Source organism: Martes martes (genome assembly GCF_963455335.1).
Source record: "Martes martes genome assembly, chromosome: 2".
Lineage (NCBI taxonomy): Eukaryota > Metazoa > Chordata > Mammalia > Carnivora > Mustelidae > Martes > Martes martes.
In genome coordinates, this window is record NC_137889.1 from 778,200 (window position 1) to 801,068 (window position 22,869).

The window sequence follows — 22,869 nt, forward strand, 5'->3', positions numbered from 1 at the left end:
AGTCCTGCTGTGTGGACAGTGGCTTTCTGGGCAGCGGCATCGGGGTGAGGTGCCTAGGAGGCCCCGCAGAGCAGGTGCAGGAGGGAGTTGGAGCAGAGGTGTGTGAGGGAGCCCGTGACCCTGCCTCCTGACATCCCGACATCACGTCAGGAGTGCGGACGGGAAGGTAGACCCCAGCAGGGGCTGCAGGGGATAAGACGTGGGTCCACGTGGGCACAGGGAGGGTGCTATGGGGTGGGTGAGGGGCCCGAGAGGAGCACACACTGGGACGCAGGGCAAGGGACGGGGGGTGGGCAGGGGTAGGCGGATGAGGAAGGAGGACGCAGAGAGGGTGAGTGTGAAGGGGAGACAGAAGGTCCTCCCAGCTGCCGAGGCCACGGGAGACGGCCCCGTGGTGAGAACGTGCAGGGGGCACTAAGGGGAAGGTGGGTCCGAGGAGAAACTGCCTGAGATGAAAACCTCCTGGAATCTGCCCTTGGAGACCGTGTCGCAGCCTCAGAGGTGATGGAATACCACAGACGTGACAGGTGTGGGGTCTCTGGAGAGGACAAGGTGGCGTGGGGGCTTCTGCTTCCAAACTAAGTAACGCACGGCCTTTCCTCCTCCAGCTCCTGCAGCTGATTGCGAAATCCCAGTTGACGTCACTGAGCGGCGTGGCGCAGAAGAACTACTTCAACATTTTGGACAAAATTGTCCAGAAGGGTAAGAGGTGCCTGGCGTGTCTGAGAACAGGAGGAGGTGGGGCTGCTCTCTGTTTCCCAGGACGGGTGACGCCGTCGTGTCGGGACAGGCTGCTCCCACGGGATGAGGGAGAGTCCCTGGGTTTCAGAGAAGTCTCTCCTGTCCGGTGGCCGGTCTGTCACCTCAGCCGTGCGTCTCCATAAGCAGCGCGGCCGCATCGTAGTCGCCAAGGCCTCAGGAGAGCCTGTGGCTTTGTGCTTCAGTCTGTCTTGATCAGTTCTCGGCCGACAGTAAGAGGGACCTGAGACGCCACACCGTGAGTTTACGCGTGTGAGTGCATTGACACTCACGGGTGTGAGCTCCTTGGGATGAGGGTAAAGGAGAAGGGATGCGGCTAGTTCTAAAGCTGAAATTGCACGCACCCCCAGAAGCACGCTGTCCGGCGATATTTGATGTTCTTTTAAATCCATGCTACTGGCAGGGTCTCAAAAATGACGCCAGTTTGGGGGTTGCGCTGACGTTAGATCATTATTTTTATTGTGGTAAAATACAAATACTTCGAGTTTACCATTTTAATCGTTTTCAGGCACACAGTTGGGTTGCATGAAGCATGTTCTCCACCTGCCGCCAGAACATGCCGTGGTCCCGCACGGACCCCGTCCCCTTGGAACCCCAACCCCTCCGCTCTGACCAGAGTCACACGGGGTCCGTCCCTCAGCGCCAGGCCCCTGGGTTCACACGTTTCCCCTCCTGCAGTGCGTCCGTGCTGTGTTCATTGGTGCCACGGGGACAGGGGCGGTGCCGGGTCTCTGTCACCTTCCCACAGTGTGCGTTGCTGTGTTCCAGTCCTTGACGACCACCAGAACCCCCGGCTCATCAAGGACCTCCTCCAGGACCTGAGCTCCACCCTCTGCATCCTCCTCCGGGGCGTCGGGAAGTCCGTGCTGGTGGGAAACATCAACATCTGGGTCTGCCGTCTGGAGACTGTCCTCCGCTGGCAGCAGCAGCTGCAGGACCTGCAGGTCACGAAGGTACGGGACGTGCTGGGTCCCAAGTGCAAGGCCTCACCGCCGCGGGGGCACTGGGGAGACACTGGCCACTCGCTGGAATCTTTGTTTCCAGGTGCGTTGGGGCCAGAGGCCGTGGGGCAGCTTAGACTGCTCGTGGGAAGACAGCGGGGCTGGTCATCGTGGAGTCGGGGACGGGTGACGAGGTGTTGTGGTGATGAGCCTTCCAGGGAAAGTGAGATGTTGGAGACTAAAATAGCTGCCCAGGAGTCACGGCTGCCTCATTCTGCCAGCGACTCCCCCCGATGCAGGGTCCGTGCTTGCCCCCGTCCCCGCTGTTCTCGGGCAGAGTGAACGGGGGGAGGAGGTGGTGCAGGTGGCCAGGGGCAGTCTGTAGTCAGCAAGGGAGCTCGAGGCTGGGAAGGGCGTCACTTAGAGAGAAGTGTGCGTTGAGGAGGGAGAGAAGCGCCAGAGGTGGGCCGGCGCACACTCCGGTGGGGAGAGAACAGAGGCCAGGTCTCTCCTCCTCGCCTTGGCCGGCTCGCGGGGCCGAGAAGCCACGGGCTTCCTTTGGGGTCTTCCTGTTGCTGACACCAGCTCGGGGGCAGCACAGACGGGGGGCAGCGGTGGGGATGCCCTCCTGACTGGGGCGCAACCGCACACTCAGAGCTGGCTTCCCTGTGGCCTCATCCCCTGTGGCCCATCAGGGGGGATGGTGTTGCCTGCGGTCGTGCTGACTCTTCACAGCCCAGATGTGGTCCCATGAGCCCGGGCGGGCAGCCGCACAGCTGCTGCAAAACCAGGGGCAGAGGGCCTTTTGGGGAAGAGAACTGTGTGGCCAGATGGGAGGGAGCCTGGATTCAGGGGGTCACTGTGTGCAGGGAGCCTAGCAGCCCCCGGGGCAGGACAGCCAGGACTGTGCGTGTCTTGGGGTCAGGCCAGCTCGTGCCCATGAGGGGACTTGGTGTGTGAGTCCTGGGACCTGAGTCTGGGGTCCAGTCCGTGGGGACAGACCCCTTGCAGCTGCTGTCCACCGGCAGGTGGCAGGAACTCCTCAAGGCCGCGACGGGCAGGCGGCGGGTTGGCCCTCTGCAGCCCCTCTCAGGCCAGGTGCTCTGTCTTCAACTCCTGCCCCGCGAGGCCGTGGAGTGAGGACAGATGTGCTTCCACAGGAGTGGGGGTCACCAGGGCTGGTGCACTGGCAAGACCTCCCCGAGCTGTGCTCCTTTGCGCACGGTGACGCGGTTACGGGGTTTGTGGCGCAAAATGGCTCAGCCGGGCAGTGGGGGGCTGAGCTGAAGGCCCTGCGCCTCAACGGACTGTCCGGCCGGCTGCTCGTGCCCCTTCCTGTTGGAGTGGTCCCAGCCATCACCGCGGAAACTGCTGGCGTGGCGGCTGTGTCTTGTCAGCAGTCACCACGGGCTGGAGACCGGTTTACGGGCCCGGGTTCTGGTGCCTCATGCACCCGGGGTTTTTCCTCCCACCTCATACACCTGGACGAGCCTCAGGGTGTTTGTGAGCTCCTGTCTGACGCGGAAGCTCGTCTCCAGAGGAGGAAGCACGAAGCGGGCGTTTATAGCGCGTCTCAGTAGTTCCTGTCACGGCGTGAAGACCTGGTCAGGAATGAGGCACACGTGTGCTGTCTCGGGTGGACCCCGCTGTGCGCCAGCCCATGAGACCCTGCGGTCACAGCTGCTCCACGAGCCCCTTGGCACCCGCTCATGCTGTGCAGCCCGTCGGGGGCGCACACGCACATGCCCGTGGGCTGGTAGGATCTGAAGTGACAACATGTGACCATGCTGCATGGTGATGTCCCAGGCGCCAGGCTGTTCCCCAAAGAGGCAGCCAGTGCCAAGGCCCCCACACCCAGGGGCTGCCCCTGAGATGTCCTCAGAGATGAGCCCTGACTTGTCACCCCGCTGCGGGGCACAGGACGCCCCCTCCCGGGTCCCCGCACACAAAGGGCTGGGAGAGCATTTCTGGAAAAAGACAGCCACGCTGCGACGGCAAGGACACGGAGAGCAGCACGGCTGGCCTCTCAGCACCTCACCGCAGCCCTGCTCCAGTATTTCTCTGTGGGTGTGTGCTCTGTGCGGGGCTGCTGGGGCCGCTGGAGAAAACAGAAGCTGGAAGGAAGCCACCCGTCCTTGGGGCTCACCACTGGGGACAAGGACAGTCCCCCAGCCACATCAGAAGCGTGTGGCTCTGGCCAGGTGTGCAGGCATCCCTGAGCCCGCAGGATCTTTGCCGTGAGTGGTCAGAGACGTTGCTCCGTCTCCGTGAGAGGTGGGGTGGGTGCGTGCCTAGCTCAAGGCTGCAACACTCGGCTGCCCACATGTGTGCTCCTCTCCCTCCCGATACCATGACACATGGGTTCTGCACGCCACGTCACGTCCTTTCTTGGGACATATGCACAGGCTTGTGGGAGGGAGGGTGTGGTTCCTGCGTGTGACAGCAGATGCTGACAGCTGCACGGGCCTCCATGGCGGATCAGTGACTTTACTTGCCCTCAGACCCCGCCATCTCTCCACCCCATGTCCGTGTCATGTCTGACGAGTGAGTCCTGCACACGGACAGGGTCTGGAGGAGCCAAGGGCACAGACCGGCCTCTGTTCCTTTCCCGCCTCTCCTCCAGGGTCCTCGTGAGGCCAGCCCTCTCTCGACGTGGGGGCTCAGGGCTCCGCGGCCAAGTGTGAGGGATGGTGACACTTCAGCTGTGTCTCTTTGGTTGTGTTGTGTTTTGAAGCAGCTGATGTCAGGGGACTGCGAGGTGTCCTTGTAGCCTGGTGCTCCCGGGTGTCACGTGTAGTGAAGCCCTGTCCATTTCCACCCCGGCAGGTGAACAACGGCCTCACGCTCAGTGATCTCCCTTTGCATATGCTCAACAACATCTTGTACAGATTCTCCGATGGCTGGGACATCGTCACGCTGGGCCAGGTGACGCCAACGCTGTCCATGCTCAGTGAGGACAGGCGTCTGTGGAAGAAACTCTGTCAGTACCACTTCGCCGAGAAGCAGGTGAGTGTGGTGGCCTCAGGGCCCCATGGTTCGGGACGTGTCCCCTGGAGGGAGACTGGCCTGCACCTGTCACCATTCCCAGCATCTGCGTGTGGCTCTCTGAGCCTTCCCTTCCCGCTCGCTGCGCCCGCAGACCCAGTCACGGGGGCCTGCGTGCTCAGGGCACGTCTGCGTGTGACCTCTTGGGTGTTCGGTGCACGTGCCCATCACGCGGGGCTCTGTGAGAGCCCCACACACGCGGGGGCATCTGCTTCATGCAGGGCGGCGTGGGGCGGGCAGGGCGCAGGGCAGGGGCTCCCTGATGCGTCACTTCCCAGCAGAGGCGGGTTTGGCTGTGGCTGAGTGGGCGAGTGGGAGGACGGAGTCGCAGAGTCGTGGACACACGGCCCAGGGGAGACTGTCCCTCTGAGAGGCTGGGTGTCGGGTGTCCTTGAGAACATGGCACCTGGGCCCTCACTGTTGTGCACCAGGGTGCGGCGGCCCCACCACGTCTGGGGTTTTCGGGGCAGATGCCCTGGGGGCGAGTGCTGTTTCCCAGAGACGGAGACGCGGTGTTGTTTGAGGAGCTCGCTGGAGCCGGGAGGAGCTGCGTCTGTCCGGGCCGGAGGAGGGTGTCGGCTGGGAGTGCGGGTGCGGCTGAAGGAGAAGCCAGGGGAAGCCAGGGCGTGGGGCTGGCTGGTGGCTGGTGCAGGCGTCCCCGGTGCTGCCCTGTGAGAGGCCCCCGGGGGCAGCGGGCAGAGCGGCGGCCTGGGGCCAGACGGCTGGTGCCGGGGCGGCCACTCCCGTCCCCCCGGGCCCCGCAGTCCTCCCTCACGCCCTGCGGCGATTCCTGAGGGATAGACGCCAGCCCGGCGCGGCCCGCACCGCCCGTCCCTGGTCTACCAGACCTTCCCTCCCTGCGGAACCGCCCTGTGGGCCGCCTGCCGGGGCGCGCCGTGGCCGGTCAGCAGGCCGTTCCGTGGATGGACCCCGTTTCTGCTGGTGGTTCCGCAGCTGGCGGACATCCGGGTCGTTTCCTCCTTGCGGCTTTGATGACTTCTACGGCAGTGAATGCTGGCGCCCACGTTTTCGTGTGGACGTGGGTGTGCACCTCTGTGGGAATCCTGGGTCACGTGGCACCTGTGTTGAAGTTGGCAGGAACCGCCACGCCGTTGTCCCCCAGGCCGCGCGTCATACGTTGCTGGCCACTGAGCACACGGGTTCCGGTGTCCCCACACCCGCACGGTGCTCCTGGTTCCTGGGTCAGATTTGTTTCGTTTTTAAAAGATTCTGTTTATCTGAGCGAGAGCAAGCGTGAGAGGCAGGCGCAGAGGGAGAAGCGGGATTCCCGCGGAGCAGGGAGCCCGACGCGGGGCCTTAGACCCTGAGATCATGATCTGAGCTCAAGGCAGACGCTTAATGACTGAGCCCCCCAGGTGCCTTTGTTACGGGTTTTGTTTTTTTTTTAATCATGTCCGAGCTAGTGGGTGTGCAGTGGCACCGTGGGGTCCTTGGTGACAGAGTGTGGCACCTAGGCCACCTCTGTGCTGGGTCCTTGGCCCTGTTTTCAGTCAGGTGGTCATTTCCGTACAGAGATGCAGGTGTCGAGACACCGCACATGGGACGTGATTTTCCCGTAATACGGGTCGTGGGCGTCACTGCGGACCGGGCTGTTCCCACCTGCCCTGTGCTGTCCTGTGTGCTCGTGCCGTGGGGCATGGGGTTCGCCCCCTCTGCCTCAGCCCGCGGGGGTCCGAGTCCGGGTCCCGTGGCCCCCGGCGTGGCACTCAGCGGTACGTGCTGTGTCAGTTCTGCAGGCACCTGATTGTGTCGGAGAAGGGCCACGTGGAGTGGAAGCTGATGTACTTCGCGCTGCAGAAGCACTACCCGCCGCGGGAGCAGTACGGGGACACGCTGCACTTCTGCCGCCACTGCAGCATCCTCTTCTGGAAGGTAGCGCCGGGGGTGGGGCGGGGGCGGGGCGGGCGCGAGGGGGCCGTGCTGAGAAAGGCTGAGAAAGCGGGCTTGATTTCCCCCGATGTCGGGGCGGGGGCACAGTCACGGACGTGAGCCGTACAGCCTGTGGTTGGAGTCGCGAGTGTCGGGCAGCCACGTGTCTGTCTCTGCTCGGGGACGTGGGTCCCCGGGGGCGGCCCGTCCTGGGCGGTGCCGCGTCCCTGCCAGCCCTCAGCCCGGGAGAAAGGGAACGAAGCGTCCGGAGCGGGTGCCCCACGCTGGGCCTCCAGCCCTGCGCCTCCTCACGGCTCCCCTCCACGCCGAGCCCCTGCAGCAGGGAGGTCCCAGCCTTTCAGAGGGACACGTGGTTTTCTGATTTGATTGAAAGTGAACCGGCGCCCACTGACTCACACTTGGAATCAGAGGACCCAGGCGCGCTAGAAGCCCTCCGCCCCGTGGCTCCTGCCACACAGACGGGCTCGGTCCGTCCGCAGCGGGAGGGGAGCTCGTGTCCCGGGTCGTTTGCCTTCACCCTGGGATGCGTGTCCATGATCTCCTTGACCACGAATACACGTGCGTCCTGAGCTCTCCCTGCTCCGTCGACGGCGAGTGAGATCCGTGTGTGCACCCCACGTGGGGTGGCCCCTCGCGCTTTTGGGGGGACAGCCGTCAGCTTCTGCCCGGTCAGCACCATCCCTGCTCTTTGCTTTGCCGTACGTTTTACCTGTAGCTTGTCGGATGGAGCATGGGGCAGACGCTGCATTGTTGCAAAGGAGACGACCCCTGGAGGTTTCTCTCCTCTCCGAGGACGTCTGTGATAGTGTCACTTGTGGTTTCCCATTACCTGTGGCGAGTTGTGAGTGCAGTCGTGAGGAGAGTGTTTTCTCTGTTACTTTAACAGAGGTTCACTGATGCCCTTTGCACGAGTCCCGTGGGAGTTTGTTCCCAAGTCACTGATGTCTCTTAGTAGGACTCCCACCTCGCTGTGAAAACACGGTACAGGTTCCGTGTTCTGCGGTCATAGCTGTTCTGTGGTCACAGCTGTTCTGTAGGACACGGTTCCTCAGGGGCACAGAGTCTGTGAGCAGGCGTGTTCTTGCCTCGGCCTGATGGATGAGGAAGGCCCAAGTCCGTCTGTGGGGGAGTCTGTGTCACCAGCCCCAGGGCACGAGGGAGGCTTGTGTGCACCCCACACACAGCAGGTGCTCGTGGACGCAGACAGAAGAGCATGGCTCCCTGCATCCCTGCTCTGAGGGTCAGGGGCACCGACACAGACCCACAGTGGTGACCTCATGGGGCCATTGGGGTAGGTCCCTGAGTGGGACCTGGTCTCGGCCTCAGGAGGGAAGGCACCCTCCCTCAGTGGTCACACAGGCAGCTCTGTTCCTCCTCCCATCCGTTCTGCAGCCGAATTTCTGTATTGCTCAGCTTCCCAGAACTCTGGTGAAGGTGATGTAGGGGGTTGCTGGGCAGCCAGACAGAATGAGTCCCGTCAGAGGCCAGGACCAGGGGTCAGGGCTGTGTCGCCACCAGAGAGCGTGCAGGAACCAGAGTTGATGCTGCGGGTCTGGGGCTCCGGGCGGTACCAGGCGGGGTCACGGGCAGGTCTGCGCCCACGTGCAGGAGCAGGTCCCCCAGGTGGCTCGCACATGGTGCCCGCAGGACGCACGATGGCGGGCACGCGAGGGGCAGCGGGCGGGTGGCTGGGTAGCGCGTGGGGAGGCCGGCAGGCTGCTCAGTAGCGTGCGGACGGAGCACAAGCGAGCGGGAGCGACACAGTCTAAGGTGGACGGCAGGCATTTGGCAAAGCAGGTGCTGGCCTACTCGGGAGAGACTAAAAGGCTTCCCCAGACACGGCCCGGGCGTCTTCAGTACAAGCTGGGAGATCGCAGCCTCGCACTGCGTGTGCCGTGGGCAGTTCTGCGGCTGGGGCTGCGGCCGAGACTCCGAGCACGGGGAGTGTCAGTCCCGGCCTCAGGACGGATGGGTCCTAGTGGTCGATGCGCTGCTCCAAGAATGTTCCCACCGCCCGCCTCAGTGCCCGCGGCTCCAGCTGTGTTTGCAGATCACCGTCTACACGGACGCTGGCGCCGGCCGCTCTCTCGCTGACGTCGCTTTCCCTTTCTCTCCCTCCCTCCCCCGCACTCCTCCTGGGGCTTTCTCCGCGACCTCAAAGGACTGCCGCCTTGCTTTGTTGTTCAAGGTACCTCCGCGCTAGACCAGGCCTCGTGTCGCGTCCACGCATGCTCCCCGGCCGGCCAGAACCGCCCCCCGAGCCGCTTGCGGGATGTCCGTGGGGCCAGTGCGTCAGGGGCAGGCTCAGCCCGAGGGGGACGTGGACACATGTCCGTGAGCTTTCATTCAGGCAGGGGGCTGCATGGCAGGTGCCTCGACCCGGCGTGGCCTCCAGCTGCCCCGGGTCTCTGCTCTCTAGCCTCCTCCTCTTTTCAAGTTTGTCGGTCTGCGGGGCGCCTGTTTCTTTAGTCATTTCTCCTGTGAAACAGGATCCCAGTCTCCTGCTGAGTGCGAGCTCCCGGGGGCACCCGGCCGTTGGAGCGTGCATTCCGGGGCCAGGCCAGGGAGGCAGAGAACCCCCAGTCCCGGCCCTCTAGCTTGGGTCACCTGCCTCTGCTCACAAACCCCCGTGCCTGTCTGCCCTTGTAACGCGGGTCCGCGTCCTCCACACGGCGCTGGGGCCCGGGTGCTCCGTGGTGACCCCTCTGCCTCCTCCCGCAGGACTCGGGGCACCCCTGCACTGCCGCCGACCCCGACAGCTGCTTCATGCCCGTGTCCCCACAGCACTTCATCGACCTGTTCAAGTTCTGAAGGCAGAAGGGGTTCGCCGTGCTATGCTGTCACCAGGGAGCGACATGAGCCTGGAGAACGCGCCTCCCCCTCCCCGCATGGACAGGCCACAGGGCGTTGGTTTGTTCTGAAAGGGGGTCAGGGAACCCAAGCAAAATCATTTCACTTTCTCTAAAATCCTCTTCGTTTAAGCCTGTAAAGGTTTGCAACTTTGTGTATTTATTAATATGGTTCAGTAAGGTCCTGGGTTAGTAGCACCACGTTCTGTGCCACACTGACGCTTCTGGCTACCACTGTGCTTAACTGTCAGATCATAGTTTCCTGATTTTGTAGTAATTAGGGGCAGGGGACAGAACAATGGGCTGTTGTAAATACGGGGTGCAGAATATTTATTTTTCTTAATATGTATTTTAACTGCACTGGTTGTGTCCAAGTGCGTCCTCACTGATGGAAGTGAGCCGAGGGCAGCGTGTGGTACCGTTGTGTTCGTGATCAGTCTGTGGCCAGCCACGGTGTGGGTGGTGGGACCGCCCGGGGCAGCCACCCCTTCACTGTCCTGGAAGTGCTTTCCTAGACAAAGTAATAAATCGTTTTTATTTACTCATCTGACTTCCTCGGTTTTACACCTTCCTGAAAAAGTGTCTGTGGTTTTGATATCATTGATTTAAACCTTTAAAAGATTGTTTTATTTTTAAAATAATGCATGTCTATTTTGGATATTTTGGGGAACATGTTAGGAAAGAATATACAAGTCACCCGGGACCCTGCTCCCCGAGACCACGCTCCTGCCACATAGATGAGCTCCCAGCCCGGCGCTGCGGGAGAGCAGCGGGAGCCCCCGCAGGCCACCTGTCCTTCCTGCCCTAAGTTTTTCTTCTTCTAAGCATATAGAAATGGTTTGCGGTTTCGTGTCTTTGTAAATAAAGATTCTGGATTTTCAGTATCACTGTCTGTGCTGACCTGGTGCTGAGGGCCAATGACGTGCCTCCCCCCGGACGTGGCGTGGAGCCCGGGATGTCTGTGGGTCGCAGGAGGGCCTTTTCCTGTTGGCCCTTCCCGGGGTCTGCCGGCTGCGCCCTGTCACGGGAAGCAGGACGCCCCTGACTCCCGCTGCGCACGGAGGAACTGGGATGGGCAGGCTGTCGGCAGCTCGTGCGCAGCTCTCCGGCCCCTTGAGACAAAGGAGGAGCAGAGCCCAGGGATGGCATCACACGTGTTGGAGGATGTGTCCAGACTGCCCCTGCGAACGGAAGCCGTGAGGATTTTCCCGGGCAGCGACTCATGGAGGGCCTGAGCTCCCCGAAGCAGGCTGCTGCGGGCTCCCTCCCCCGGCGCTCTTGGCCGAAGTGAGGGACAAGGTGTGTCCACATTTCTTTGTATGATCGACCGTGGGTTTTTGTTTTGGGTAAGTTGCCTAACGTGTGTCTTTTGTTTTCAGTGTTGGTCTTTTTTGGTGTTGATTTCTTCTTAAAAGCACGTTGAAGTTTGAGCTCTTTTACCCCAAACACGTGTTGGTAGCACAGAGGGGAGCACAGCTGCTGCGCTCTGCTGGCACGTCCGGGAGGTCCATGGGAGGCCCGGCCGAGCTGCGGACAGTGGCAGCTTTCTCAGTGGCCTTGGGGAAGAGACGGAGTGAGTAGAGGCCACAGGCCGAGCAGAAGGCGGACGGCATCCAGGCAGCCATCAGTCACGAGCAGGAGGGGGGAGACGCAGAATTGTCCTGAACTCACACGCTGGAATGGTGCTTTGAATGCGGGTCTGTTAGAGGACACTGTGAGCTGGAGACCCCACAGCATGTCTCCTGTGCCTTCAGCCCGAGAGGGCCAGGCCGAGGCATCCGGTTATGCCGGAGGTGGGACACGCACCTGGTGGGCCTCGGCAGGCACTGCCAGCCAGGGAGGCCGTCCAGACGCAGCCTTGCCCCTTCCGTGGCACAAAAAGCTGTTTCTCACCCAGTGTGTGGCCACAGAGGACGGAGATGGCCTCTAACCCCTCACCGTGCGCCCCTGTCGATGGTTCAGGTCTCTGTACGAGGAACTAGGTCTGCTGTAGGACACTTGCCGTCTGAGTGCCGTCAGCGTGTGCTGTAAATGCTGTGCTTAGACCCCCAGACCCCCGTAAAATGCTGGTATTTGTGCCCCGTGACCTGCTGAGCTCAGACCGGTAGTCGCTGTGCAGACTCCTACAAGTGTCCACGCGCAGCCGGAGTCTGGGCACCCTGACGGCCTGGCCTGGGGCCTGTGGTGCCACGCCAGCCGCAGACGTCGGTCGTGCTTCCCGCCGGCGGAAGGCTTCGTCTTTCCTCTGTGAGGGTGTCGTGTGCTTCCTGTAGACGCCTTTATCGGGTTGGGGCTTAACCTTCCGGTCGCACTTTCTTGAGGACTTTTTTAATCATACAAGAGTATTGGATTTTGTCATGCTTTTCTGCATCTGTTGAGATCATGTGGTTTCATCCTTCATCCAGCTTGTGTGGTACGAAGCATCGATTGATTTTTGTTCCTTTAAGATGTTATTTTTAAGTGGCCTCCACACCCAGCGTGGGACGTAGACTCACAACCCTGATGTCGAGGTTTGTGCGCTGCACTGACGGAGCCCGCCACGGGCCCCACATTGGTTGCTTTTTGCCCACGGAACCATCCTTGCATTCTGGGCTGAAATCCCACTAGGTGGTGGTGCTAAATTGTCCTTTTCGTACCGACTTGCTGGTTCGGGTTTGCTGATAGCACACGGGCTTTTTCATGGGTGACCTCAGTCTGCATTTCTTGGGCTGTCTTCGTCCTGTTGCGGCGTCAGGGTGAAGACGTCCTGGCAGACTTAGGACGGACTCGCCTTGCAGTGCTTGCTCGGCTGTTTGAGGGCAGAGTGTGGAGGGTCCGGCGTTGATGCTGCTCCGGACGCTCGCTCGAGTTCCAGGGTCTGTGCTTCTTGATGAGCAGCTTCCTTCTTGGAAAATCCTTTCTCTTTCGGAGGCAGAGGCCCCCCACGGGAGCCCGCCGTCACACGGACTCTGCCGCTTGCCCCGCGAAGACCAGCGGGAAGGCGTGCTGTCCTCTGAAAACCAGCCGTAAGAGGCAGAAGATCCCATGGTTATGAAACACAACTTGAATTCCTCCGTGAACCGTGTGCGGGTGCACGCTTGACCCCACCATCCGCCCTTGGTCCTGCCTCGTGTGTCAGACGCTGCCTAGCGAGCGGCCCGACGGCTTGCACGGGGAGGGCCGTTAGGATCTGCCTGTCCTGGGCGCTCACCTGTCCCCATTAGACACTAACTTCCCGGCTCCCACCACCACCTGTTGCGGTGGGGAATCTGACTACCCTGGATGCAGGATATCCCCAGAATCATCTGGTACTTGGCCTTTTGCGACCAGCTTGTTTCACTGAAAGTAATGTCCTCAGGGTCCACGCACGCCGTGGCCTGTCGCAGGGTTTCCCGACTCCTCGGGGCTGAGCTGTGTTCTGCTGCACGGGCGGATGCGGTTCGTCTGTGGAGACTCTGCTGTGAACGAGGGTGTGCCTGTATCTCTCCGAGGCTCTGCTTTCCCTTCCGTTGGATAAACACCCAGAAGCAGAATCGGTGCGTCAGATGCTAATTCCGTGCTGCTCTTGTTTCGAGGAAATCCTGAACGACGCTCCACAGATGCCGCGGTCTGCATCCCAGCAGCAGCGCGGTGCCTCTCTCTCTCCACGTTGTCGCCAGCACTGTTTCTGGGGCGGTCACCATACAGTGACCGTTCTAACAGGCGCGAGGTGGTGTCTTTTGCGGGTCTGGGTTTCTGTCCCCTTGGTGATTAGTGGTCTGGAGCCGCTTCTCGTGTGTCCGTTGGCCAGCTGCCGTATTTGGAAAGATACCTGTTCAAGTCCTGTGCCCGTTTTGTTGTTGTGTGTTTTTGTTGTTGAGTTGCAGGAGTTCCCTGTGTATTCTAGATACTCACCCTTACAGGCATGTGAGTGGAGTATACGCTCCCTATTGTGCAGGTCGCCTTTTCACTGTGGTGTCCTTGATGCATGCAGGTATCAATTCGATGGAGCCCATTTCCCTTTTTCCCAGCGTTGGCTGACCTTTTCATCTCCTGAGAGATGATTGACAAACCCAAGGTCGTGAAACTTGCCGCTTTTGCCCAGAACTTTTACAGTTTTATTTAGCTTTTACGTTTAGGCCTTTGGACCACTGAGGTCATACTTGTGTATGGTGTAAGGTGAGGCCCAACTTCATTCTTTACATGTGGACGTCCAGTTTTCTCACCACCGTTTGCTGAAAACACCGCCCTTTCCCCCACTGAATGGTGTTGGCACCTTTGTTGAAAATCATGTTTGTGTATGTGACTGTGTGTTTCCGAGCTCTGTCTCATCCCATTGGTCTGTGTGTCTCTGTGTTCTTATGCTAGGACAAAACTATTTTCATTACTGTAGCTTCATAGTGAGTTCTGAAATCAGGATATGTGAGTCTTCTGACTTTATTCTTTTTTAGGATTGTTTTGGCTATTTGGGGTCCCTTGAAAGTCCATGCAAATTTTAGGATTTTTTCTATTTCTGCAAAAACTGCTAAATTTTGATGAGTGCATTGAATCTGTAGATCACCTTGGGTGGTGGTGTCGTCACAAGTCATACGGCCACAGGCATGGTGGGTTTTTCCGTCTGTCTGTGTCTGCTCTGATGGCGTTAAGCCACGTTCTAGTTCTCAGCGTACAATAATTCAGCCTCTATGGCTGAGTTTATTCCTAACTATTTACTCATTGTTGCTGTCGTAAATGAGATTTTCTTAATTTCCCTTTGCAGTTTCTCATTGTTCATGTATAAAAACACAACTGTTGTTTTTATATTGATTTTGTATCCTGCACCTTTCCTAAGCGTGCCTATTCTGCTTTTTGGTGGTGGCTTTTGTTTTTTTGTTGTTTTTTTTGTTGTTGTTTTTTTTTAGGTAGAATCTTCAGGGTTCTCTGCAAATAAAATCGTATCATTCATAAATAGTTACACTTTTTAGAGTTGGGAGGCCTTTTAGTTTTCTTGCCTAATTGCTATGACGAGGACTTCTAGTACGATGTGTATGTGACAGAAGTGGTGAGAGTGGACATTCCCATCTCATTCCTGACCTTAGAGGAAACGCTCAGTCTTTTCTCACCAGGTAGAAGGTTAGCTGTGGCCTTTTGCTATATCCTTTAGTAAGTCAGAGCAGATTTTCTGAGTTAGTTTTTTATCAAATGCTTTTTTCTGCATCAGTGAAAATAATGTTTTTGTCTTCATTCTATTAATGCATGTAGGGAATTACCACTTGGTGGATTTTATCCTTTATTGAAAGCGGAGGATTGGTGTCTCTACTGTACCCTGGAGCTGCCTGTTTTCTCTTTCCATTCTGTCACTGTTCGCTGCAGGTATGTTTGTAATTACCGTATTTCCTTGATGAATTCCCAACTGTTTTTTATTTAAACATGAAGATGAAATTATAGGTGTCTGGGATTCACTGTAACGTCCTAGTTCAGTCGGGAGTACCTATACAAGACAAAATTAGATCATCGCTGAGGCTAGGAGGGTGGTTCACCCGGGAGTTCGTAGCAGGACTCCGCAGACCTGCTCTGTGAACGTACGGGGCCTTGTGGGCCACGTGCGCCTCCTCCACTCGCTCGGCGTTCACACCGGCCGGCGAGCAGCCTGTCCACGAGTGAGTGCGCTGTGTTCAGTCAGACTTGACCGACAGAAACATGCATTTCGTACACTTTCCATGTGTCATGATACAGGATTCTTCTAAGTTTTTTCACCATTTAAAAATGTAAAAATAATTCTTATGGGCCATGAAAAAACAGGTGGTGGCCCAAATTTGGCTAGCAGGCCATAGTTTTGCCAACCCATTACTTATGTTTTTCTTTTCTTTTACATATGTTTGACACTTAACATTTTACTTTTTAAAATAACTGTTACCTTTCTCTTTACTAAAAAGTAATAGATGTTCATTGTAAAAAGCTTTTTTAATTTTTTTTTTCATTTTCTTTAAGATTTTATTTATTCCTTTGACGGAGAGAGACACAGCAAGAAAGGGAGCACAAGCATGGGACGTGGCGGGGGGAGAAGCAGCCTCCTTGCTCAGCAGGGAGCCCGATGCGGGGCTCGATCCCTGGGATCACGACCTGGGCCAAAGGCAGACACTTAAGCACTGAGCCACCCGGATGCCCCTGTAAAAAGCTTTCTAAAAAAGTCAATACACAGAGAATTTTAAATGCTACCCGTGATTCTGTCTGAGGTAATTATTCACATTTAGATCGATTTCCCCAATATTTCATGTGACTTCTGAAGCCGCCTAAGCTCCCAGACATAAAGGGAAAGACACAGGAGGAAGCCGCGCCCTCGTAGACACCCGGAGTCGCGCGCTCCTGACGGGGTGTTCTCCTCATTGGTTCCTTAGGAAAGCGGGGCTTCTCGCGGGCAGCTTCTCCGTGCCGAGCTTTGAAGATCCTTACAGAACGGAAGCGCTTGGCATCTCCGGCTCACCTCCTGCACCAGCCCCGACGCCTCCGGGGAGGAGACTTCGGAAATTCTAGTTTCCAAAGGAAAACAAACTTCACCTCTCCAAACGCCCTGCGTGAGTGGTATTTCCCATCGTCCCCTCCGGTTCAGACTCGCTCAGCTCTCTGGAAAAGTTAAATTATCTAAACTTTGTACTTTTAAAAATCTTGTCAATATTTTCCTAAAACCCCAACACTAATTTTGACTTACTAAGGAAATGACACTCAGCGGAAGTCATCCCAAAGAGACCGGTCCTAGTGACTCTTGGGGAGAGCGGAAATTCTATCCAGCCTCTCTCCCCAGATGACAGTATCTCACCTGCGGTTCTGAAAACCTCGTTAATTACACAACTTTTTCCACGCAAGGTGCCAGGCTTGGTGTGTCCTAAGCGTAGCTGCTGCCGGACACACGGGAGAGATTGTGGCCCGAGAGGCAGAGGTTGTAAGGGCCTCGCGGTGTGATCAGAACCCCAGGAGGTTCTCCCACAAACCGTGCAGGGGGGCACCGACTGGGGGCGTGCGATCCGTCAGAAGCCGCGGCAGCTGAGAAACACGGCGCGCGTGCTGACGCCGGCGCCCGGCCCCGGGAGGCTGTGTCGGCAGGAAGCGGGGTCCCCAAGGCCCCAGCAGGGCCCAGCAGCCTTCAGCCCTGCCCGCGGTGCCGGGAGGACAGCCCCGTGACGTGCCGTATCTGACGCAGACGCCGTGTCGCGGGGTCAGACGTAGCTTGTGCGCCATATCCTGGTTTTGAGGACGAGGTTCCGAGGAGCTAGACGGACATTTTCCGGCGGGCCGGGGAGGTCTGCGTCTGGGTGGGTGGCTGTGGACGGTGCCGGTGAGGAGCGCGTGCTGGCAGCGTAAATTGAGGGTTGAAATGTCATGATGTTCGTAGCTTAAACGCTTAAAGAAATCTAATTTTGAAACAGCCCAACCAGCTACCGAGGGAGCCACTGTCGGACGGCACGTCGCCAAAGGTGACGAGGGGAGGACGGCAGTGTGGGTGCTGCCGAACCTGCCGGGGGGTCTCTGACGGCCCGGACCGTCACGCCAAAGCCAGCCCTGTGGTCGCTGGGGCCCCTCCTGCCACGGCCCCAGAAGCGTGACCACACCACTGCCCACCCTCCGTAGGTCATGGGCGTTCTGTTCTCCTGCCGGCACGGGAGGTGGGCTATCTGGGACGGCGTCCCCGTGACTGCCCCCCCCACCACCGCAGCTGACGGTCACACCACCGGCCGGATTCCCTGTGCTCGGTGGCTGCAGGCACCAGCCGTGTCGGCCTGGGGGGCGGGTCGGTCCACCCACACGCCACGGATCTCACGGCCCCGGGGAACCTGACCAGCACGGACTGACCTCAGCCCTGGTTTCTGGGAAGGTGGAGGCACGGGGGTCATGGCGGGCAGGGTGGGGGACACACCTGTGAACCCCTTGTACATAGCAGGACCCCGAGGACAGGACTGGGGCGCAGGGCCGCGCCCCCCCCATGTACCTGCCCCCCGGATCCCCAGATAGCAGAGCTCCACTGGCTGCGTGTGTCCCTGGTTCCTGAGGTGTGTACCCGTCTGCTCTGGAACAGGCCACTGTTCCTCGCGGACTTTCCGCTAAGGGATGGTGAAGTAGAACTGCTCTTGCTGGGATGCTCGCGGCTTCTCCACTGGGTGCGGCTCTCAGCGCCCGACCCCACAGTCCGCTCAGCACGGGCGCGCCGCTAGCTCCCCGCGGCCCGGCCACCGTGGACGCCGGTGGCTCCTCTGCTCAGCTATGCAGAAGGTACGTCCCGGACACTTTGTCTCCTTGTGCTGTTTGCATTTTAAAATGAGGGTTAAGGTATCGAGAAAAGTGCCACCAGCTTTCGGTGACTAAAGTTACCTCAAGCGTTCACCTCAAAGTCGATGCCAATGACCACGCAAACTAGTAACGAAAGAGGAAATGAATGATACTTTTATTTTTTTTAAAACCTCAGCTGAGAATGAATTCTACTTTCTTCAACGCCGGTCACTTTCCTTTACAAAATAAGCAACAGTAGAAGGAGCACAGACCACTGGCCCTTTACACAGTGATGTCATGTGTTCACAGAAGGCAGACAAAACCCCCAAAACCACATTCTCTCACTAACCCGTGAATGTCACACAGCTGCTCGGTAAACTTGATCAAGAAAAATACTTTTCTCCCAAAGCACGGCAATAAATATATTAAAAAACCACAAACATACTTATTTTCATTTAGTCTGAGACAACAGAAGAAAAAGCTTGTTTTTACATTAATCTTTGTAATAAGAAAAATGTGATTTACAGTGCGTATTCCAATTCCGATCTGGCTTTGTCTTCAGATGTTCGGAAACAGTATCATGAAGGAGTGTCGCCAGCCTCGTGTCACAGACTTGCACAGAGGTGAGTTACAGGCACTTAGCATTGCCACACGGGTGTGCGGCCACCTGCCGCGGGTCTCGGGTTCCAGACACAGCGCCTCCAGCTCCGGCTCTGACGCGCGCGCCCGAGTCCAGCCAGCCCGGGCAGGGCTGCCGGGGACGCAAGGCCACTGCCACCTACTGACCCCTTTCCCTGAGGACTTGTTCTAGCTTCCCTCTGTATCACCAGACACCCCCCAGCATTTCAAGGCCCTAACGAACTTAAGACATGCCCCCATTCAGAACTCAGTCAAGTTCCTTCGTGTACTAAAGAAAGATGGACAGATGGGCAGGTGGAGGACAGACTGACGCTGTTACCATCAGGAGTCCTGGCACTGGGCCTGCGCGGGGTCCCACAAGTGTTTTCCCGGGGGGGGGGGCGTGTTTTCGCACAAGAGGTATGCACAGTGTCACTGGAGGTTTTGTTTTTAACCAAAAAAACCTCTAAACCTTTTCCTCCAAACCACCACTGCCTCAGGCAGCCGTGGGCGCCGCCTGCGGACATGGCGGTCCTGCCAAGGAGCCCTGAGCCCAGCGTGCGGCCTGTCCTTCCTCGGCGGCCACGGCAGCTGGCTCACTAGGAAACCAGACACCTGCACGTTATAGAAAAGAGGCACTTGCAGTATTTTATATAGTTTGAACTCCATCAGCAAATCCGTGTTTCCCAAGAGTAACTGAGAGGATCAAGTTGCTAACCCCGACCCACACGTCACGGTACTCTCGAACCTGCAGCCCCAGAACAACACGCTTTCAGAAGAGCACGGAGATCACAGCGTGGACGTTTGGGACGAGTAAGAGGAGCCCTAAAGGAGGAACCACCGTCCCCATCCTCCGTGCACACGGGAGACTCCTCCTCCCAGCGCGAGAGATGAAGGTAAAGCGGAGACTGGCATTTCATGCTGCACCGGATGTAACCTTTGCTTTCCTGGTATTTATGATGAAAAAAAGTTTAATTCGCCGGGTTGAACACAGTTTAACAGAACCTTTGGAAGATCGGCTTCACAGCTGGATCGCGGGCTTCTGGGAGCAGAAGAGGGCCCGGCCCGCCGCTACAGTCGAGTGTCACGGACACACACGGACACACACGGACACCACATGCAGGACACGGGCGGGGGGCACGCAGGGGAGGACAGCAGGGTGCGGCTCACGGGACCGTGCCCAGCAGCGCTGTTAGAGGCGACGCTCCCCAGGAGGTGGCCGGGGCTCCCCTCCGTCAGCCTGCGGGCAGGCGGGGAAGGCGCTCTGCTCTGGTTCTCACAGAAACACCAGGGCAGCGGCGGGCGTGCGAGCAGACACGGCGTGAGACGGCACTCTCGGGCCTGCACGGAGAGAGAGGACACGGGGCCACGTTAGCGGTTGCGGGTGGGGGACGCGCGCTCTGTGCACCTGTCCCGTCTGCGGGGGCCGGACGGTCACTCCAGCTCCTCCCAGTTGTCGGTCAGGTGGCCTCTGCTCTGCCGTCGGATGCCGACCAGCTTCCCGGCCGACCGCAGGCTCCAGCGGGAGCTGTTCCCCGAGCTCGCCAGGCTGCTGTACTTCCTGCAGCCCTTGCCGTCCTCCTCCCGGCCCGGCCGAGGGGGGCGGCCGCTCGCCGTGTCCCCTGCGTCGGCCGTCACCTCTTCGAGAGCGAGTGCTGGAGGCTCCCACCCTTCGATCTCGTCTGGTTTCTTCGGCTGAATGTTCTGTTTTAAAACCAGATTGTCCCAAAATCCAGACTTCTTCTCTGTCTTCAGCTCTTCTCTTAACCGTAAGTTAGTTCTGTGGGAGACAAGACAGCCGCGTGTGGGTGACCCTGTGACTCGGGACCTCGGTTAGGGTCTGCTGTGCACACGGAACACTTTTTCACAAGTGTAAATCATTTATAAAGTAAATGCGAATCTGTAATTATAACTGAACTAAAATTACTAAAGTAAGTCCCTGCCTATTAATGAAGCCAGGGGAGCCGTATCTGAAGGAACACTTGGCTCTACACAGCAAAGAGCGAATTTTCACACAAGGAAATGCTCGAGTGTTCGAGCAAAGTAGGTAGCAGGGAGCTGCGGGGTCCGAATGAAGAGACGGGGACCAACACTCCGTTTATCGAGCCGTTGTCACGGCCGTTCACGCGTGCACGGCTGCGCGTGGGTAACTGGCTGAACACGACTGAGCCTCAGACCCTGGGCGTGGGGAGGACCAGACAGCAGGGGGCGGGAGCCAGGCCGGCATCCCCCAGCCCGAGAGCAGGGCCGTCCCCGGGGTGCCACGGTGCACGCACAACCCAGGCCGCAGCCCTGGGCAGAGGCACCCCGCAGGTGCCGACCCCGGGGACCCGGGCCCACTGTCCTCCGTGGGGGGGCGGGGGGCAGAGTAAGGAAGCGGCCCGGCCGTGGGGCCGGAGCAGGGCTGCCCGGGCGCCCCTGGCCCGAAGAGCAGCGCCTCGTCCGCGGCCAGGCCCAACCGGCTCACCTGCCTTCACACACGCCGGTAGCAATCCCGCTCAGCCCTCAATGACTTTATCTCTTCACGTTTAAATATACTTTAAAAAATTCTGCTTATAATAAACAGCACTGGACCAGTTTAAATACACACAATTTTCGAAAATCTTTCCCCCGCCTTGATTTTCTGCAGTTAGTAAACGTCTCACACGTGGCTCAAGGCTGTTTGAGGACCAAGGGCCATTGCCAACTCTGAGTTCGAGAGCTGGTCCGGGAAAGCTTTCGGTCATCCCGTAAGCTCTCGAGGGGCTTCGGGCGGCCCCCGTGATCTGCTCCTCCCCCCCCCCCCCCCGCCCCCGGCTCTGCCCTCCGGCGGGGCCCCACGGGACTCACCCTTTGGACTTGGGGGACTTGCATCTCTCCAGCAGGTGCTGTTCGTCGTCTTTATTGAACAGAGAAGTCACCTCTTTCCAGCCCCGGAAGCTTGCTCCCGGAACCTGAGAGAGAGAGCGCGGCTCTGAGGGAGGAAGGAGGCGGCTTCCGGGCCCGGCGGCCGCGGGGCCTCGAGCGGGCCGCCACTGCTGCGCGCGCCCACGCGGTCCCCTCGCGGCGGGGACCCTCGCTCCGGAGCGGGCGGGCGGTGGGGGGCGCTCGGCTCGCCCCACAGCCTGAGCCAGACGGGACGCCACAGCCATCGGGCGGCTTCTCGGCCTCCGTGTCCGGCTCGGTGCGGGTCCCGGGGGCCGCAGTAACACGAAGGAAGGAACCGGGGCGGGGAGGTCCCTGGGCCCGGTGCCTGACCCGTGAACTCACGGGGCGCCCGGGGTCGCCCAGCAGGGCCTGGAGGGGGGCGACTCTCATGCTCGGAGACACGAAACACGTAAGGTGACCTAAAGCAACCCCGGAAACCGGACCAGGAGGCGGTGCGACACCCTCGGCGGCCATGCCTGAGTCTGACGCCCCAGAAGCCGCTCACGGGGCCGCGGGGAGGCCCGTGACCTGGGGTCAGCCGTGGCAGGCAGCCCGGCGCCCACCGTCCCGACAGGAGCCGGCCCAGCCCGTGGGGCGACCGCGGGTGTGACTGGTCAGGGCTGCGCAGCGGGGAGGAGACTTTGCCACACGAACCGGGAACGGAGGCAGACTCGACGCGGGGCTCCTCGGCAGAGGGGGTTCTCGGCAAAACGGGAGCCCGGGGCCCTTTGAGACCAGGGGAGGGACGGCCACACTCCCGCCGCTGAGACTGAAACAGCCCCGGGGGAAGAGGAGGACAGGTGGCCGCTGAGCACTCGGGAGCCCGTGGGTGGGCGCCAGGCCGCGGGCATCGACCCCCCCCCCGCCCCCGCAGGACCTCCAGGTGCAGCAGGACCACCCTGCCCTGCCCACTTCCTGCTGAGCCGCTCGGGGCAAGGCCACGTCTTTCCCTGGTCCCACAGCTCCGGGGGGGTTGGGGGGGGAAGTGCCCGATGGACCCACACGTGCCAGGGGCCGCCCCTCAGCAGCACGGCCGCTCCGTCCCAGGCCCTGTGTCAGGAAGTTGCCGGGGGGTTCAGAGAACCCTCAGCGCTAACTTAGTCTCTCACCCCCCTCGGGGGCCTCCCCTGAGGCCGGGAGCTCAGGGCCCCGCTCCAGACGTGCACGGACATGTCGGACACGGTTCGCTGGGTGCCGCGGCAAGGACAGCAGGTCTCCCGAGGGGCTGGGTTCCTGCCCATCACATGGTGCCCCGGGGCCGGGTCCATTGGCCACCCCACCCCCACGCCGTGGCTGCTCCGAGGACACACCCCACGTGGGGGTAGACACCGTTCACAGCACTTCTGGGGCCACCACCCAGGAGACCACCAGCCACAGACGTCCTCGGGCGCTCCTGACGGCAGAGGGCGGCGGGGGTGGAAAGCGGGCATCGTGCTCCGGCGGGGGGCGCGGGGCCCGCCCAGCAGAGCTGCAGGCGGCCCAGAGCACCCCAAGGGTCCTGTGCTCACGCGTGGGCCCTCACTCGGCCGTGAATGACGCTGGGGTCCTGCTGGCAGGGGCAGATGTGCCAAGAGGAAGCTCGGTACCCTCTGATCTCATGCCCGCGTGCAGCCAAAACCCCAAACCCCAAACTCCTCCCA

The 22,869-nt window shown here is 59.5% G+C and overlaps 2 protein-coding genes and 1 long non-coding RNA gene across 10 annotated transcripts in view; 2 read left to right on the top strand and 1 right to left on the bottom strand.

Moving 5' to 3' along the window:
- FBXO25 (F-box protein 25) overlaps positions 1 to 16,017 on the top strand; it is a 57,202-nt gene extending 41,185 nt beyond the window's left edge. For 3 of the 7 annotated variants that reach the window (XR_013966484.1, XR_013966485.1, XR_013966486.1), the window contains exons 6-12: positions 609 to 702; positions 1,528 to 1,712; positions 4,527 to 4,706; positions 6,495 to 6,638; positions 14,705 to 14,815; positions 15,434 to 15,678; positions 15,841 to 16,017. Coding sequence is in view for 4 of the 7 variants with exons in the window: in XM_080797755.1 (XP_080653881.1) it covers positions 609 to 702; positions 1,528 to 1,712; positions 4,527 to 4,706; positions 6,495 to 6,638; positions 8,818 to 8,844; positions 9,378 to 9,467 (720 nt within the window). In the remaining 3 variants the exon portion in view is untranslated. Of the gene's footprint in view, positions 1 to 608; positions 703 to 1,527; positions 1,713 to 4,526; positions 4,707 to 6,494; positions 6,639 to 8,817; positions 8,845 to 9,377; positions 10,390 to 14,704; positions 14,816 to 15,433; positions 15,679 to 15,840 lie in introns of those variants that run through there. The other 4 variants (XM_080797757.1, XM_080797756.1, XM_080797758.1 and 1 more) reach the window with 2 other exon arrangements.
- Positions 16,018 to 17,587: 1,570 nt separating this feature from the next.
- On the top strand, positions 17,588 to 19,192 carry LOC308339275. Its single transcript, XR_013966487.1, has 3 exons — positions 17,588 to 17,707; positions 18,267 to 18,327; positions 19,077 to 19,192. It is a non-coding gene; the product is annotated as an uncharacterized lncRNA (long non-coding RNA).
- TDRP (testis development related protein) overlaps positions 17,858 to 22,869 on the bottom strand; it is a 39,968-nt gene continuing 34,956 nt past the window's right edge. The window contains exons 3-4 of one of the 2 annotated variants that reach the window (XM_080797760.1): positions 21,152 to 21,255; positions 17,858 to 20,102 (exon numbers count right to left, since the gene is read on the bottom strand). In XM_080797760.1, coding sequence (XP_080653886.1) covers positions 19,757 to 20,102; positions 21,152 to 21,255 — 450 coding nt within the window. In that variant the 3' untranslated portion in view covers positions 17,858 to 19,756. Of the gene's footprint in view, positions 20,103 to 21,151; positions 21,550 to 22,869 lie in introns of those variants that run through there. The other variant, XM_080797759.1, reaches the window with a different exon arrangement.